Consider the following 18,224-nt stretch of genomic DNA (forward strand, 5'->3'; position numbering starts at 1 on the left):
GTGTGAATAAAGAGCAGAAGTTTTTAGCTATGACACTCGACTCTAAACGAACTTTTATTCCGCACATAAAACATCTAGGTGAAATGCTTAAAAACGATCAACTTACTAACAATGTTACCCCACTTAACATGGGACAGTGACAAGACGTGTATAATGAGTCTTTACAAGAGCCTCATTCGATCACGATTGGAGTATGGTGCCATGATCTTTCACTTTGCCACCCCGATGGCGCTAAATATGATAGATCCTGTTCACCATCTAGGTATCCGCCTGGCCATTGGACCTTTCAGATCAAGTCCTATTAAACGTTTATACGTAAAATGAACTGAGTGGTCATCCATCTGCAGAGAACATACATCAGCCTAACATATTTTCTGAACGTTCACGCTAATCATGAACATCCGCGTTCTAATACCGTTAACGATACGACATGTGCTACACTCTTTCGTGATTGTGCCCCTGTGAGGCTGCCTTTTCAACGCGTGTGAGAGAGCTTAGCGTTGAAGTGGATGTCCCACTCCTGAAATATCGCTTATTGCCTCCAGCTAAACTGATAGCGCCTTGGGAGTGGCAGCTGAAAAATATGATGTATGTTTTTTTTTAAATCAATAAAGCACGCTGCAGTGCTCGAAGTGCGAATGCATTTCCTAGAACTCCAAAACAAGAGCTCCTGCACAGATATCTACACAGACGCATCGAAGCCACATGACGGTGTGTCCTACACATCCATCGGACCATCCTTCTCCGAATAGAATGTTCCACACCCGGAAACAAGTATCTTTACGGCTGAGGCCTACGTAATATTGTCGGCTGTTAAGCATAAGGAAATTACAACCCCAAAAAGCCGTTATATATCCAGACTCGCTGAGTGTCGTAAAGGCCTTGATGTCACTCTGTAAGCACAAAAATCCTGTACTTATTGAGCTTTATTCCCTCCTGTGTATAACGTATATATCTAACCAGCATATCATTATATAGTGCATGCCTGGCCATAGGCGCCTTGAGGGTAATTGTCTGGTGGACCATATGGCTACGTGAATTGCATCGCAAGCTGTTAATCTTACCGCTGCTGTCCCTGTCACAGATCTGAGGCCTTTCTTACCAAAGAAACTGCGAAACCACTGGAAATGCATCTGAGACGCGGAAACATACAATAAGCTGTACGTCATAAAATAACAGTTAGGTTTCTTGCCCTCCGCAACAAATTCACGCCGAGCATGCGTCATATTCTGTCGTGTCAAAATAGGACATAAATTTGGCACCAATAACTTTCTAGTTTCGCCAAATGAACCTCAAACTTATGGCAGATGCGGGGAGAGGTTCAGCGTCCTTCATGTGCTCCTGGTGTGTCGGGAGGCCGAACGAGAGAGAAAGAGACATTTTCCCCTAGCATACCTGTAGCACAATGTAACGTTTCTCGGTCCAGAACCCTTTTTTGATACAGAACCCTTTTCTGATACAAACACAGTCCTAGGTTTCCTGAAAGGTGTCTTACATGTTATTCGTCCCATACTTTCGTAGCGCTTCCTCTCTTCAGAGGTTGGCACAGCGATTGTTGTACTGTATAGCACATGTCTCCAGGTCCTTGTATTTCAAGGGCTCTGGTGGGGTAGTAGTTTTATAGCCGATTTTCATATGATATTTTCATACCATATAGACACGTGGACTTGCTTATCTTTTGCGGGTATGTGATTTTCACCATCTAACCAATGTTATCGCTCTACGCGGGACTCGCCAGCATGTATCAGAAGTTTCTCGAATGTTATCGATGGTTCTGTGGTCATCAAAGCTTCTGTAGTATGATTGCATGTGCGACGCGAATAGTGTTCAATGTCCAGAAAAAGTCACATGGGCACAAGCGAGAGCTCTGGAACGTTCAATGGCTCTTGTATCAAAGCCGACGCGCTTGACCAGAAGGTCAGATTTCTACGATCGCCGACCGTGTTCTCAGCTATTACTGTGCTTTGAATGTAACTTGCTTTTGTGGGCACAAGTTCGCCCAATAAAATTTTGGTCTCGTCAGTCACGGTTTTACAGCCTATTATTCACCGTCACTACTGCGTGCCAATATAATTTTTCGCAGCACACATTAGGGGTCATTGTACACGTCATTAGTCAGCGCTATAGTCTTAATACACCTAAACTTTTCACACTTTCCAACAACTATTTTTCACCCCGTTGCACCCACGTCATATGAACATTGTAGAACTCATCACTCCACTGTAATCTCACTAACATTGGGATGGCGCTCTTTGGCCATACCTGGACCTTGCGCAAGTAAACAACACATATCCATTCATTCATATTCGTATTGCATAATAAAATATTTCGCATTTAATTTGATGCTCGGTAAAACTTCCGCTGGCTCTCCTCGTGACATTTGATCTTCGAAGAATTATTCGAGTTATAATTTCTTCCTGGAAAAACTTTTTTGCTTCACCCCTTAAATTATGTGTCACCATGATAACTGCTGTAGAAAGCAGATGATTTTATCGGGTAATAGATTTTTACCACCTTCAGTTGCAGCCATTATTATTCTGATGAATCAATATTGGTCAAAAGACGACCTGCATAACGAATGGAAGCACACTCGCGTGACTTTCACCTCGATGCCAGGAAAACCTTCACCTGATTGCTCTGTCATTTTGGCTTGGATAGGCCATGAAACACGTGGTCGTTAATTGGCTTATTACCTCGTTTAGGTTTATGCGCCACCTGTCTATTCAGGACATTGTGCTCCAATTGCAGAATGATATCCTGGGCGCCCGCTGTAACGGGAACGAGGGTCGTCATAAGGCTCAATTCCCCAAAACATTCCATGGTGTGTTGCAAGCCGCCATATTGGCCAATCTAAATATTATGAACCCGGGTTTCCATGCATAAAGCTTTTCCTGGGTGTTTTCTGAACAACCGTATGGCAGAGCCGACTCTCGGTGCGCTCACTTGTGAATGTAGTTCTCTCTTAACGCAGGGTACCCGTATAAGGGCTTGTTGGAATATCTACTTTAACTATTGTAGTGGCTGTGTGCACAGACGCCAAAGAAAAAGAGGTTCGGAGAAGCTCGTGTACCACGGGGATAGGGGTGCATGGGTACGAAGAGGAAGAAAAGCCTGAAGACGGGCCCACGCATTGTGTCTCTGTCTCGAGGGTTGTTCAAACCCGACGACGAAGCCTGCTCTCTTATGCGCCAACGAATTCACCCTTACGTTTGGTGTTTAACCCTGGAATGACCCAGGGACCTCTCGTTAGATGGCTTGTGACCTGGACCGCATGGCTTCGGACTATAACTGTAGCGACCTGCCCACAACTTGTCATGGAACAATGTCTGCCCGATATCGTCGCGCTACATGTGTCAGGACAGCCCCGCCCTACACTGCTCTACTTGAGCAGATATAACTCCTGGACTCGCGTCCTTATAGTGACTGCCTGGATTCTAAGGCTTGCCGATAGTTCCAGATGACCAAGCGGTCTGAAGCAATATTTGCTAGTCATCGAAAAAAATTGCCCGCGCCCTTCTACACTGGCCCTTCTACTACTAAGACTAAGCCTTCGCAACAGGAATGGCGTGACTGAAAGCTGCGCGCACCATTGAAACATCATCGCGGATAAAATATTTCCACCCATTTCTTGTAGAGGATGACAGACTTCTGCGCATAACAGCATGACTACAGAACGCCGTTACTCAGCTTAGCTTCAAGAACCCTCTAACGCTTCATGGCGGTCATTGAGGGACGCAGCTGATCGCCAACATTGCCTACAAGCGTCTCTTCGATGCTGGAATGGCAGTTACAGAGCCAAAGCTACGCGGAAGGATCTGGAATGTGGCTGCGAGGCAGTATGTGAAGACAGTGATCGCGAAGTGATCGTGGGGCGCTCGTTTCCGCGCAAAACCCGCCTGTCTCCAATCTGCAGCACTGAGCGCAGAGGGCGTGCAAATTTCTCAGCCTTTTGACATAGTGGGAATGGATTCTACAGGGCTCATATATTTCAAAGGTTAACTTGTTGTGAAAGCCAATGTTGTGACCCTTACGTGTGCCGTAGTACGAGCCATTCGTGTATAGCTTGTTAATTGTGCTTGCCCTGAATGCTTTCTAGAAGCTTTTCGCCTATTGATTTCTCACTGGGGCTACCCTCGTACTGTTTACTCTCGCAATGCTTCATGTTTTAGGCGTGCTTCGCAAGAGCTTGGTGCATTGTATGAACTCTTACGGGGAATTTCAGTTAGAGACTATTTTTACTTGTATGGTCTCTTGTGGAACTTTTAAGCAGAACGCGCTCCTTGTTGGGGTGTGTTCAGAGAGTGCGTGGTTCGATCTGTCAAGGACAGTCTCAGAAATGTTCTTCGCACATCGTTCATCAATTACGAGTAGGTATTCACTGTTTTAATGGAAATCGAAGCCACCATAAGCTTTCGCTTCTGAACATATCTGTACGTTACAGCGGATGAACCAGAAGTGTTAACTCCCGCTCATTGCTTACGCTGCCGGAGGCTCACTATCCTTCCCAATTTAAAAACACTCGACGTTGATCCTACGACGCATATTGAGCTGCTTGAAACGTGGAGTCAATGGCAAGAAATTCAAGAAACCTTCTCGAAGCTGTGGTATAAAGCGTGTCTGAATTGGCTAAGAAACGCCCATAATAAACCTGCTACTGAAAGATGAAAATGTGCCTAGAGTTCGCTGGAAGCTGGGAAAAATAATAAAAACTGTGCCTGTCGCCGGCGGACTGACTGTTCCTGTAGATTGAGATAGTGAAGCGGTGATGTAATCTCGCGACCAGGGACGGTATTTTGTAGCGATGCCTTTTACGATTCTATGCTTTTTCAGGCTTTTCACGCTTGCCCTGTGGTCAGAGCGAAGGTCGGCCCACATTATCAACGGGATCAGGCGGCCGTGTGTGGTGGATGATAAGAATAGCATAGAATAAGGCGTAAGGGATCGCTACAAAATAGCGGCCCAGTGCAGCATATGCACCCTCGGGAAATGGGTCCTAAGTACATCTCACGCCAGGAGTGTTGAAATTCCCGTTTCAAATATTGTGGTAGCATCGTCTGCGAAGCTGTGCTGCGCACAGACGCCTACAAAAAAGAGGTTTGAAGGAGCTCGCGTGCCACTGGTGATGCGGGGAACGGACACGAGGAAAAATAAAAACAAGGACGTGAAGACGAGTTGACGCATTGTGTTTGTGTCTGAAAGGTTGTCCGTCCCCGAGGATGAAGACTGCTCTTACTTCCGAATTGGCTCGCACCTTTACAGGGCTCTTCTTTCTCCGAACATTTCGCACATTTCTGTGACTTTGCCCTGGCACATCAAAAAGAGGTAGAAAAGCAAATATAGTGATCCTACCGAATTTTATACGAGTATCTCAAAAACACAAAAACATACTGCAAGTGCCGTAGTATCCAAACAATTGGAATCTGGTGTTAGACTACCAGGGTTTGTCTTCGTTTTTACATCTGAAGTAGATGCCTTGTTTCCAGGCGTAAAAGAACTATTATCATGGTATTCCAGAAAAGCAGTTATATACACAGATTCTATAAGTGCATTAAAAGCCCTAAATCTAAAATCAGAATGTGAACCGTTTCTGGGAGAAATATTGCGGATGCTGCGAAGAGCAGAAGAACATCGCAAAATAACACGCGTGGCCTGGCTGCCAAACCATACTGGTATTCCTGGAAATGAAAGAGCAGAGAAATTAGCAGTAATCACGACATACAAAACATTACGTATTATCAAGGTGCCTTTCAAAAATTGTATACACAAATGTCGCACAGCATTCGACTGAAAGTGGCAGGAGCAATGGGACTCCAGGGTACACAAAAAACTCGAAACAGTGAAGCCTATTCTACAAGAATGGAAATTGTGGGAACACCAAGAGCACTTTATTGAAGTAATTATAAGTCTCCTTCGTATACGACACACCCGCTTATCTCAGAATGTTTTACAATGAGGTGAAGGAGCAGTGGAGCGTGTCCATTGCATGGAACCTCTAGCTCTGAATCACCATTTTATCACAGGTCCAGCCTTCGCAAAAGAAAGGCAAAATTATTTTCATCAACTATACAAAACACCAACTCCATTTCATCCACAACTATTACTATCAGAACATGCACTAGTACCTATCAATGACATTTCTAAGTTTTTGGAGGCCACATGTCTTTTAAATAAACTGCAAAGCACGGTCTTATTTCTTTCGTTCCTTTCACAAAACTATTTATTGAGCACAACCTTGTGGCTCGCGCATCATAGGCGTAATCTCCTTTGCGCCATTAAACCTTACATACCAACCAGCCGGCGGACCGACCGACCGACGGACCAGCCAGCCAGCCAGCCAGCCAGCCAGCCAGCCAGCCAGCCAGCCAGCCAGCCAGCCAGCCAGCCAGCCAACCAAATATTTATTCTAGGTTCCAGCTTCCTGTGAAGCTGACATCCATCTCCAATGTCACCAACTACCCATACGGTGTCGTGTTAGTATTTTACTCTGCAAAGGCTCTGATAGGGACAATCTAACAGCTTGTGAGGAGGCTGTTCACTCCATACAGTCACTGTTGGAGGACTTGGGGCTCACTTGTTCACCACTAAAATCCGAGTTGCTCGTAATTCGTAGGAAAGCCAAGTGTTTTGCTCAGGCTTCACCACCGCTTGGCACCCTTGACATTCGCCTCAACAGTGTCAGCATTCCTGGGGTGCAGACCATCTGCCTCTTAGGAATGCTGCTTCAAAACAGCCCGCACAATGGGGCATCCATCGTAACGCTGAAAACAGCGGCGCAGTGGTGACGCTTGTGCGCTGTGCTGAATTTCGACAGATGGCTGAAGAGGCAATGCCCTAAAATCAAGGACTTGCGCGGAAAGACGCGCGGGCGATAACTTGGAAGAATGTATGCCTGTGTCAAACATTACAATTGAAACGCTACGTGTACATATGATAAAGGTTGCTATATAGATTTTAATTTTGAGGTGCACAAATTGTTAGAGTAGGCTTCTTTATAAAACTTTACTTGAGGAAAGGTGACTATGTTATTTCTAATATATAGGTACAGAAATTATGTCACAATATGCGCCATAATAAAGATTATTTGAATGAAGGTTACTACGTATCTTTTTTTTATAAGTGCAAGAAATTTTGACAGTAAGCCCCTTTATTGAACATTACCATGCTAAGAGTACATTATACCCTTGTACAAAGGCTCTGGAACTCTCGTATAAGTAATTTTCTACAAATAGTACAAGTAAACTATACCCTTCTATATTTTTTGGTGTAGTACACTAATTACATAAAAAGTAATATCCGCAAATACTATAGTATTGTTGCGATCTTTGATTATTCCCAGAGCAGCAGCGCGCACTTCGTAAGAATTTAGTTATGCATCCACATAGGTAAAACGGTGGTTTATGAATTTTAGGCATCCAGCATATCATTATATGCTGGATGCCTGGCCATAGGCGCATTGAGGGTAATTGTCTGGCGGATTATATGGCTACGTGAATTACATCGCAACCTGTTAATCTTACCGCTGCTGTCCCTTTCACAGATCTGGCCCTTTCTTACCACAGAAACTGCAAAACCACTGGAAATGCATGTGGGACGCGGAAACATACATGAAGCTGTACGGGATAAAATAACAGTTAGGTGTGTAGCCCTCCGCAACAAATTCACGCCGAACATGCGTCATTATCTGTCGTCTCACAATAGGACAGAAATTTGGCACCAGTAACTTTCTTGTTTCGGTAAATGAATCTCCGGCTTATCATAGATGCGGGGAGAGGTTAAGCGCCCTTCATGTGCTCCTGGTGTTTTGGGAGGGCGAACGTGCGAGAAAGAGACATTTTCCCCTAGCATACCTGCAGCACAATGTAACGTTTCTCGGTCCAGAACCCTTTCTTGATACAAACACAGTCCTAGCTTTCCTGAAAGATATCTTACATGTTATTAGTCCCATATATTCGTAGCGTTTCCTCTCATCAGAGATTGGCATTGCGATTGTTGTACTGTATAGCACATGTCGCCAGGTCCTTCTGTTTCAAGGGCTCTGGTGAGGTAGTAGTTCTATAGACGATTTTCATAGGATATTTTCATACCATATAGACACGTGGACTTGCTTATCTTTTACAGGTGTATGATTTTCGCGATCTAACCAATGTTATCGCTCTACGCGGGACTTACCGGCATGTATCAGAAGTTTCTCGAATGTTATCGATGGTTTAGTGGTCATCGAAGCTTGTGTAGTAGTATTGCATGTGCGACGTGAATAGTGTACAACGTTCGGAAAGACTAATGGGCAGCAGCGAGAGCTCTGGAACGTTCAATGGCTCTTGTATCAAAGCCGACGCACTTGACCAGCAGGTCAGATTTCTAAGATCGCGACCGTGTTCTCAGCTATTACTGTGCTTTGAGTGTAACTTGCTTTTGAGGGCACAAGATTGCCCAATAAAATGTTGGTTTCTTCATTCACAGTTTTACAGCCTATTATTCACCGTCACTACTGCGTGCCAATATAATTTTTCGCAGCGCACTTTAGGGCTCATGGTACACGTCATTAGTCATCGCTATAATCTTAATACACCTACATTTTTCGCACTTTACAACGACTAATTTTGACCCCTTTACAGCCACGTCATATGAACATCGTAGAACTCATCACACCTCTGTAATGTCACTAACACTGAGATGGCGCTCTTTGGCCATACCTGGACCTTGCGCAAATAAACAACACACATCCATTCATTCATATTCGTATTGCACAATAAAATATTTCGCATTTAATTTGATGCTCGGTAAAACTTCCACTGGCTCTCCTCGTAACATTTGATCATCGAAGAATTATTCGAGCAATAATTACTTCCTGGAAAAACTTTTTTTGCTTCACCCCTTAAATTATGTGTCGCCATGATAACTGCTGTAGAAACCAGAGGATCTTATTGGGTAATAGAAGATTTTTACCAGCTTCAGTTGCAGCCATTATTATTCTGATGAATCAATATTGGTCTAAAGACGACATGCATAAGGAATGGAGGCACACTCACGTGACTTTAACCTCGATGCCAGGAAAACCTTCACCTGATGGCTCTGACATGGCTTCGAAAGGCCATGGAACAAGTGGTCGTTAATTGGCTTATTACCAACGCGGAAGGCAATAACCTATTTTCTGACATCTCATTTGGGTTTGTGCGCCACCTGTCTATTCAGCACATTGTGCTCCAATAACCGAATGATATCCTGGACGCCCGCTGTGCGCAGGCAACGAGGATCGTCACAGGGCTTAATTCCCCCAAAAATACCATGTTGTGTTGCAAGCCGCATGCTGGTCTATCTAAATTTGCACTGGTAAATATGCACGGGTTTCCGAGCATAAAAATTTGCCTGGGCCTTTTCTCAACAACCTTACGGCAGAGCCGACTCTCGATGCGCTTACTTGCGAATGTAGTTCTCTCTTAACGCAGGGCACCCGTATAAGGGCTTGTTGGAATATCTACTTTAACTATTGTAGGGGCTGTGTGCACAGACGCCAACAAGAAAAAGTTTCGGAGAAGCTCGTGTACCACGGGGATAGGGGTGCATGGGCACGATGAGGAAGAAAAACCTGAAGACGGGCTCACGCATTGTGTCTCTTTCTCAAGGCTTGTTTAAACCCGACGACGAAGCCTGCTCTCTTATGCGCCAACGAATTCACCCTTACGTTTGGTGCTGTAACCCTGGAATGAGCCAGGAACCTCTCTTTAAATGGCTTGTGATGTGGACCGGATGGCTTCGGACTATAACTGTAGCGACCTGCCCACAAGTTGTGATGGAACAATGTCTGCCCGATATCGTCGCGCTACATGTGTCAGGACAGCCCCGCCCTGCACTGCTCTACTTGAACAGGTATAACTCCTGGACTCACGTCCTTATAGTGACTGCCTGGATTCTAAGGCTTGCCGATAGTTCCAGATGACCAAGCGGTCTGAAGCAATATTTGCTAGTGAGTGAAAAAAATTGCCCGCGCCCTTCTACACTGGCCCTTCTACTACTAAGACTAAGCCTTCGCAACAGGAATGGCGTGACTGAAAGCTGCGCGCACCATTGAAACATCATCGCGGATAAAATATTTCCACCCATTTCTTGTAGAGGATGACAGACTTCTACGCATAACATCATGACTACAGAACGCCGTTACTCAGCTTAGCTTCAAGAACCCTCTAACGCTTCGTGGCGATCATTGAAGGATGCAGCTGATCGCACACTTTGCCTACTAGCGTCTCTTCGACGCTGGAATTGCAGTTACAGAGGCAAAGCTGCGCGCAAGGTTCTGGATGGTGGCTGCCAGGCAGTATGTGAAGAAAGTGATCGCGAAGTGATCGTGGGGCGCTCGTTTCCGCGCAAAACCCGCCTGTCACCAATTTGCAGCACTGCGCGCAGAGCGCGTTCAAATTTGTCAGCCTTTTGACATAGTGGGAATGGATTTTACAGGGCTCATATATTTCAAAGGTTAACCTGTTGTAAAAGCCAATGTTGTGACCCTTACGTGTGCCGTAGTACGAGCCATTCTTGTATAGCTTGTTAATTGTGCTAGCCCTGAATGCTTTCTAGAAGCTTTTCGCCTGTTGACTTCTCACTGGGGCTACCCTCGTACTGTTTACTCTCGCAATGCTTCATGTTTTAGGCGTGCTTCGCAAGAGCTTGGTGCATTGTATGGACTCTTACGGGGAATTTCAGTTAGAGGCTATTTTTACTTGTATGGTCTCTTGTGGAACTTTGGGACAGAACGCGCTCCTTGTTGGGGTGTGTTTTGAGAGTGCGTGGTTCGATCTGTCAACTACCGTCTGAGAAATGTTCTTCGCCCATCATTCATCAATTACGAGTAGATATCCACTGTTCGAATGGAAATCGAAGCCACCAAAAACAGTCGCTCCTGAACATATCTGTAGGCTACAGCGGATGAACCAGAAGTGTTAACTCCCGCTCATTTCTTACGGCGTCGGAGGCCCACTGTCCTTCCCAATTTAAAAACACTCGACGTTGATCCTACGACGCATACTGAGCTGCTTGAAACGTGGAGTTAATGGCAAAAAATTCAAGAAACCTTCTGGAAGCTTTGGTATTAAGCGTGTCTGAATTGGCTAAGAAACGCCCATAATAAGCCTGCTACTGAAAGATGAAACTGTGCCTAGAGTTCGCTGGAAGCTGGGAAAAATAATAAAAACGTTGCCTGTTGCCTGCGGACTGGCTGTTCCTGTAGCTTGAGATAGGGAAGCGGTCATGTAATCTCGCGACCAGCAGTGCAGCATTGGCACCCTCTGGAAATACGTCCTAAGCACATCTCACGCCAGGAGTGTTGAAATTCCTGTTTCAAATATTGTGGTAGCATCGTCTGCGAAGCTATGCTGCGCACAGACGCCTACAAAAAAGAGGTTTGGAGGAGCTCTCGTGCCATGGTTAATGCGGGGCATGGGGACGAGCAAAAATAAAAGAAATACGTGAAGACGAGTTGACGCATTGTGTCTCAGTCTGAAGGGTTTTCCGTCCCCGAGGACGAAGACTGCTCGTTCTTCCAAAATGGCTCTCACCTTTACAGGGCTCTTCTTTCTCCGCACATTTCGCACATTTCTGTGAGTTTGCCTTGGCACCTCACAAAGAGGAACAAAAGCAAATATAGTTATCCTACCGAATTTTATACAAATGGCTCAAAAGACAAAAACATACTGGAAGTGACGTAGTATCCAAACAATTGGAACCTGGTGTTAGACTACCACGGTTTGTCTTCGTTTTTACAGCAGAAGAAGATGCCTTATTTACAGGCGAAAAAGAAATATTATCTGGGAATTCCAGAAAAGCAGTTATATACACCGATTTTATAACTGCATTAAAAGCCCGAAATATAAAATCAGATTGTGAGCCGTTTCTGGGAGACATTTTGCGGATGCTGCGAAGAGCAGAAGAACACGGCAAAATAACACGCGTGGCCTGGCTGCCTAGCCTTACTGGTATTCCTGGAAATGAAAGAGAAGAGAAATTAGCAGTAATCACGACAAACAAAACCTTTCAAAAATTGTATACACAAACGTCGCACAGCATTCAACTAAAAGTGCCAGGAGCAATAGGACTCCAGGGTACACAACAAAATCGAAACAGAGAAGCCTATTCTACAAGAATGGAAATCGTGGGAACACCAAGAGCACTTTATTGAAGTAAAATTAAGTCTCCTTCGCATACGACGCACCCGCTTATCTCACAAATTTTTACAATGAGATGAAGGAGCAGTGGAGTGTGTACATTGCAAGGAACCTCTAGCTCTGAATCACCATTTTATCACAGGTCCAGCCTTCGCAAAAGAAAGAGAAAATTATTTTCATCAACTATACAAAACACCAACTCCGTTTCATCCAAATTTATTACTATCAGAACATGCACTAGTACCTATCAAAGATATTTCTAAGTTTTTGGAGGCCACATGTCTTTTAGATAAAGTGTAAAACACGGTCTTATTTCTTTCGTCCGTTTCACAAAACTATTGATTAAGCACAAACTTGTGGCTCGCGCATCATAGCCGTGATCTTTGCGCCATTAAACCTTACATACCAACCAGTCGACCGATCGACCGACGGACCAGCCAGCCAGCCAGCCAGCCAGCCAGCCAGCCAGCCAGCCAGCCAGCCAGCCAACCTACTATTTAATCTAGGTTCCAGCTTCCTGCGAAACTGGCATCCATCTCCAATATCACCAACTCCCCATACGCAGGGGGTGTTGGTATCTGGCACTGCAAAGGCGCTGATAGGGAAATTGTGAGAGCTAGTGAGGAGGCCTGTCACTCCATACAGTCAGTGTTGGAGGACTTGGGGCTCAGTTGTTTACCAAGAAAAACCGAGTTGCTCATAATTAAAAGGAAAGCCAAGTGTTCTGCTCAGGCTTCACCACCGCCTGTCACCCTTGACATTCGCCTCAACAGTGTCAGCATTCCTGAGGTGCAGACCATCTGCCTCTTAGGAATGCTGCTTCAAAACAGCCCGCACAATGGTGCATCCTTCATAAAGCTGAAAACAGCGGCGCAGCAGTGACCCTTGTGCGCTGTGCTGAGTTTTGACAGATGGCTGAAGAGGCTTAGCCCTAAATTCAGGGACTTTCGCGGAAAGACGCGCGGGCGATAACTTAGAAGAATGTATGCCTATGCCAAACGTTACAATTCAAACGGTACGTGTATGTATGATAAATGCTACTATATAGATGTTAATTTAGAGGTGCACAAATTGTTAGAGTATGCTTCTTTATAAAACATTACTTGAGGAAAGGTGACTATAGTATTTCTAATATATAGGTAGAGAAATTTTGTCAGCATATGCGCCATAATAAAGATTATTTGAATGAGGGTTAGTACGTAGCTTCTATTTATAAGTGCGAGAAATCTTGATAGTGAGCCCCTTTATTGAACATTACCATGCTAAGAGTACATTATACCCTTGTACAAAGGCCCTGGAACTCGCGTAAAAGTAATTTTCTACAGATAGTGCAAGTGAACTACACACTTCTGTATTTTTTGGTGTAGTACACTAATTACATAAATCGTAATATCTGCAGATACTATAGTATTGCGGCGATCTTTGATTATTCCCAGAGCAGCAGCGCCACTTCATAAGAATTTAGTTATGCAACCACATAGGCGAAACGGTGGTAATGAATTCTCTTGTAGCCCGTTATACGTCTCACAATCACGTCAACCCCAACCTTTAGCCACCCTGTTTGTCTCCCAATAAAAATTTCGAGAAAAATTCAGTTATATTAGGACGCCATGAAAAATTACACATAACGTTTTGGAGTGTTTCTAGCAGCACTAACGGATAACCTGTAAAGTATTAGTGAGTACTTTGAGAAACAGAGTGACCAGTATTACTGCGCATATTGCGCCACGATAAACTGCAACGTGTGGTATAGCTTGTCCTGTTCACATTTACATACTTGCTCGACCCTTCATGCGCCAGTGCCTCTGCAGGCCAAGTGAAGCAATGTGTGAATAGGGAGCATTGACCATGCATTGGGCGTGTTAAAGTGAGTATTTGTCTTGTATATAAATGTACTGTTTTCGAGGATTTTCACACTTGAAAGATGAGACCTTATTTGTTGATCATCAATCCCGCAGTTACTGCTGCCATCAAGTTCATCCTCCTCAACTCCAAGCTTAAAAGAACACAACATATGGAAATGTGGAATTCTTAAGAAGACGGGTGTTCAATAAATGTCACATTGGTGCTATGAAAGTGATGACAGATGTACTCCTTGACAACGTGCGCTAGAATGTTTCTTCATAGTAACATAAGAATGTGTCAAAACGTAGAATGAGTATATCTGGTTCATTCTTAGCGCTTATATAAATTGCGACGCTGTTTCGCGGTTTGCGAACCTTAGTAGGGAACTTGCCTCTGTGCAGCGCTTAAGAAGGGCAAAAACATGGCTACCTTAACGTTCATTTTTGCCTTCGGAGTCTGCGTAGGTCCACTTCTGTGCGATGCATATTCGTTTAAAACTGATGCTTCGCTGCAAAAGCTTCTTGATGTAAGTATTGTTGTCATATGTTACTTGCTTTCGTTCGCATAAACTTGGCCCCAGCTTATTTTGGGGAGCTTGCAAGGAAACTAAGGCGCAGAGCGATGGGTAGACAAATGTTTTTAGGCGAAGATGTTTTTTTTCTACCATCCTACTGTTCAGTTGGGCCAATCGGTCTTTCGGTAGGTAAGTGGTAGGGTTGTCAGCGAGCAGATCCACATTCACTTAAAAAAAAAAAATGAAACCTACCTTGCGACAAGATCTGAACATCGAACTGCCAGCATAGCAACACGACGATTTATTAATTAGGCTACATACTCATTTTTTTCTTTTATGTCCTGGTATTTATTACAATGAATATAAATTAAGCATGTACACGAACTATTCACAATTATGTGAGCATCAGATTCACATAAGCAATGATAGGTCACCAAGCATACATTAAAAAAAAAAAAACGTGAAAACACAATAAAAACTTTCCATCACAATAATGACTTCAGCGAAGAAGTTAAACACTTAGTCAAATGTGTATGCAAGTCCGGATGGCACTTATTTTGATCGTAAATGTCGTTCAAGTACATGATCATCTGCGAGAAATGGGCTGCTGGGGAAATTCGTATTTTTTTCTGCGATTCTTTCAGCAATGCGGTCGGTTGGTTATCCACTATTTGTCAGCAAAAACATGTCAAATTGTATGTCATCACAGGAAACAACAGCTATCGGAAAATGTGAAAATTTTGATTCAGGTCTTTTTTTGTAATTTCTACGGACAAAATTCCAGAATTAAATGGCATCTTTAAAATCAATAATTCAGAGTTCGATTGCATCTGGTGTCTTACAATGTGCACAATTATTTGAGAAAACAAAAGCATTTTATTTTCGAAGCCATGTTCTAAGTGGAAACTTTTCTGTGTTTAATTGGTCCGAAAGAGAACTTCTTGCAGGAGGGAATACTTGGATTTTCGCGCTCTTGCAAATACATGATGTCCTAGTAATACGATGTATATCGATCAATAGAGCGGCATAGATCCTATTTCTTTTTCATGACACAGCACATCATACTTAAAGACAGTCGGTTTTGCTCGAAATGGGAAGCATCGATTGCGATAGGAAATTAGTGAACATCTACACGAAGTAAGGATAGTGGTTTTATCCGCCGTGTAAACTTGTAAACGCAGGGACACTAACCACACTAACAAGCTTAACAACTGCTAAGAAGCAAACGTGATGACATCTCATTCGATGACCGCGGAAGCTTACTGTCAAAACACTGGTGTCATGAAGCGTGGCAGCAGCAGTCAGAAAATTGATATTTGTGTTGCGTGTCGCATCAACGCGAACTAGGCGGCGAAAGCACAGTGCTCCAGACTCTGTCCCTGCCACAGGTGCTTTCACTGATACAGCCACCCGGGTTGGTGCACCCGGCCGCCCAGGCATGCAACCGTCCTCCCTACCCTCCATTCCGAAGCATTGCGCGCAAAGGAAAACGGCGCGCTTCCTCACCACCTTCCTCGCTTTCCTGCGCGAGATTGAGCCACGTTCGCCGGCCCTCTCTGGCACACTTTCACTCGCGCATAGAGCATACGGCGAGTGGCGACGATTTTATCACCCTCGGACTTTATTCGGAACCTCAAGGCGACGGCAGAAATGCGCCTGGAGTGTCCTTATAATTGCTATCGCAATAAAACGAACAGACAGAAAAGCGATTGAAAGACAAACCTAATGCATGAACCCTGTTAAACAAGGTCTAGAAAGAAAATTATAAGGCAACACAAATTCTAGCTCGAGATGAGTCAGTTTAACATTCAAGAAGGCTCGTAATATAATATGAGAGGTACCCCGACAAAAAATCCGAGGACACCTAAGCACGTCTTATAAGTTTTGAATGCGGAAGAATTAATGCGCTGATGATGAGCTGATAATGTGCTGATAATGTGCTGATGACGCTGATGAGCGGGGCTTCGAGTTTTGCGCTGCAAGTAATATACCATAGCGGTACGTGGTGCTCGACGCAGCCAGAGGCAGTAGCTTGCGGTGCCAACGTCGCATGCTACTGTTCGTCCTGCGCAACGAGAGGAAGCAGCAGTGGCCACGGATACCGGCAGGCGTGCGCTGAACGTAAGCCCAGTGAGGATTGTGAGAAACCGCGCCGGGGCTTCCGAGAGCGAAAGCGACGATGACGGGGCGTTGCGGCCATGGCCTCTTCCTTTAGACATTACCTGGCGTGGTATCGTGGCAGCAGGTGTTCGCTTTTGCTATTCTGCTATGTCGAGGCGCGTTGGTGACGGGGTAGACCAGTCCATAGGAATTCCGTTGCAGCGTGCTCATGAAGGGGCGTTTCAGCCAATGGGGAATATACACGCCGTTTCACTTCTACAGACGACAGACGGAAGCTTTCTCGCCTAATAGGCCATTTTATGCTTTCCCATCAAACGAGAAACCCCGAGAGTAACTATCCCACATACAAATGGGCCAAGCCTAACCGAAACGGACTCAGTGGTCGAAAAAATGATATCCTGTCTTCTAGGTTCAAGGCGGGAACACCATATACATAAAAAAATTCTGTGATAACGTCAACCGTAAAGCCGTTCGCAGTGAATAACCAGCATTATAGAGAAAGTTAAAGTTTTGGTTGCCAAAGAAATGCTGGAGGCTTGCAAATATTCGAAGACGCTGCAGGACAAAGGTATTTGTATAGCGATCATGCACTGCAACACTCTCTTTCGAGTAGTGTGCACTTAACTGGCAGGCATGCAGCGGAACACCCAGATGTTTAGGTAGCACACAGTATCACTTAATGCGCGCAATGTAATGATGTAACTGCTCAAAATGTAAACCACAGTCCAGAGCTCTTAGGTTTCTTCGTTTTCCCACAGTAGACAGTACCAAGCACCTATATGATAGTCGGAATTTAAAAAAAAAAAATATGGGGTTTTACGTGCCAAAACCACTTTCTGATTATGAGGCACGCCGTAGTGGGGGACTCCAGAAATTTTGACTACCCGGGGTTCTTTAACGTGCACCTAAATCTAAGTACACGGGCGTTTTCGCATTTCGCCCCCATCGAAGTGCTGCCGCCGTGGCCGGCATTCCATCCTGCGACCTCGTGCTTAGCAGCCCAACACCATAGCCACTAACCAACCACGGTGGGTTCGGAGTTATATCAATGTGGGACTTGTTGTTAGAAACGAATGGGATATCGTCAGCCTATGCTAACACTTTCAGCTCATTACCCAGTACATTAGGACCGCGAACGTGGGTGCAGCTCAATATACCCAAACAGGGTGGTTCTAAGGAAGTGCGGGGACATAAAAAATCCTTGTTTCAATGAAGAACGGATGTGGACACAATCTTAAAGGCTACCAGTGATAACGAACCCAGTTCTATTATGACTGTATAACAAAATAGAACGCCATTAAAGGGAAGCTGAAACACTTTTCGAAAAAAATGAGTTCTCAGCGGCATTCTACAGTTTTGAGTCCCCTGAACACGAATATCTGGTTCAAAAAGGGCGGAAACAAACGCAAGCGGCTGTTTTTTCAAGAAAACGCGCACCAGCGCCTCAGGGCATCGCAAGAACGCCGCTGTTGCCCGTGATTGGTCGGGGACTCTGTGACGTCAATCGCGGCAGTTGCCGGTCGGCACTCTTTAGGCTTACCAATAACCACCTCCACAGAAAAGCTCCTCTCTATGGGGGTGCACAATAC

General features: G+C 44.7%; 2 protein-coding genes across 4 annotated transcripts in view; one reads left to right on the forward strand and one right to left on the reverse strand.

Moving 5' to 3' along the window:
- LOC142584934 (solute carrier family 41 member 1-like) overlaps positions 1–18,224 on the reverse strand; it is a 268,847-nt gene that overhangs the window by 63,205 nt on the left and 187,418 nt on the right. The gene's annotated exons all lie outside the window — the stretch shown is intronic.
- The window catches only part of LOC142584937 (uncharacterized), a 33,896-nt gene continuing 30,058 nt past the window's right edge, over positions 14,387–18,224 (forward strand). Inside the window, exon 1 of the mRNA XM_075695299.1 lies at positions 14,387–14,526. Within this exon, the coding sequence (XP_075551414.1) occupies positions 14,422–14,526 (105 nt within the window). The 5' untranslated portion in view covers positions 14,387–14,421. The remainder of the gene's footprint in view (positions 14,527–18,224) is intronic.

The sequence above is a fragment of the Dermacentor variabilis genome, chromosome 6, assembly GCF_050947875.1.
Source record: "Dermacentor variabilis isolate Ectoservices chromosome 6, ASM5094787v1, whole genome shotgun sequence".
Lineage (NCBI taxonomy): Eukaryota > Metazoa > Arthropoda > Arachnida > Ixodida > Ixodidae > Dermacentor > Dermacentor variabilis.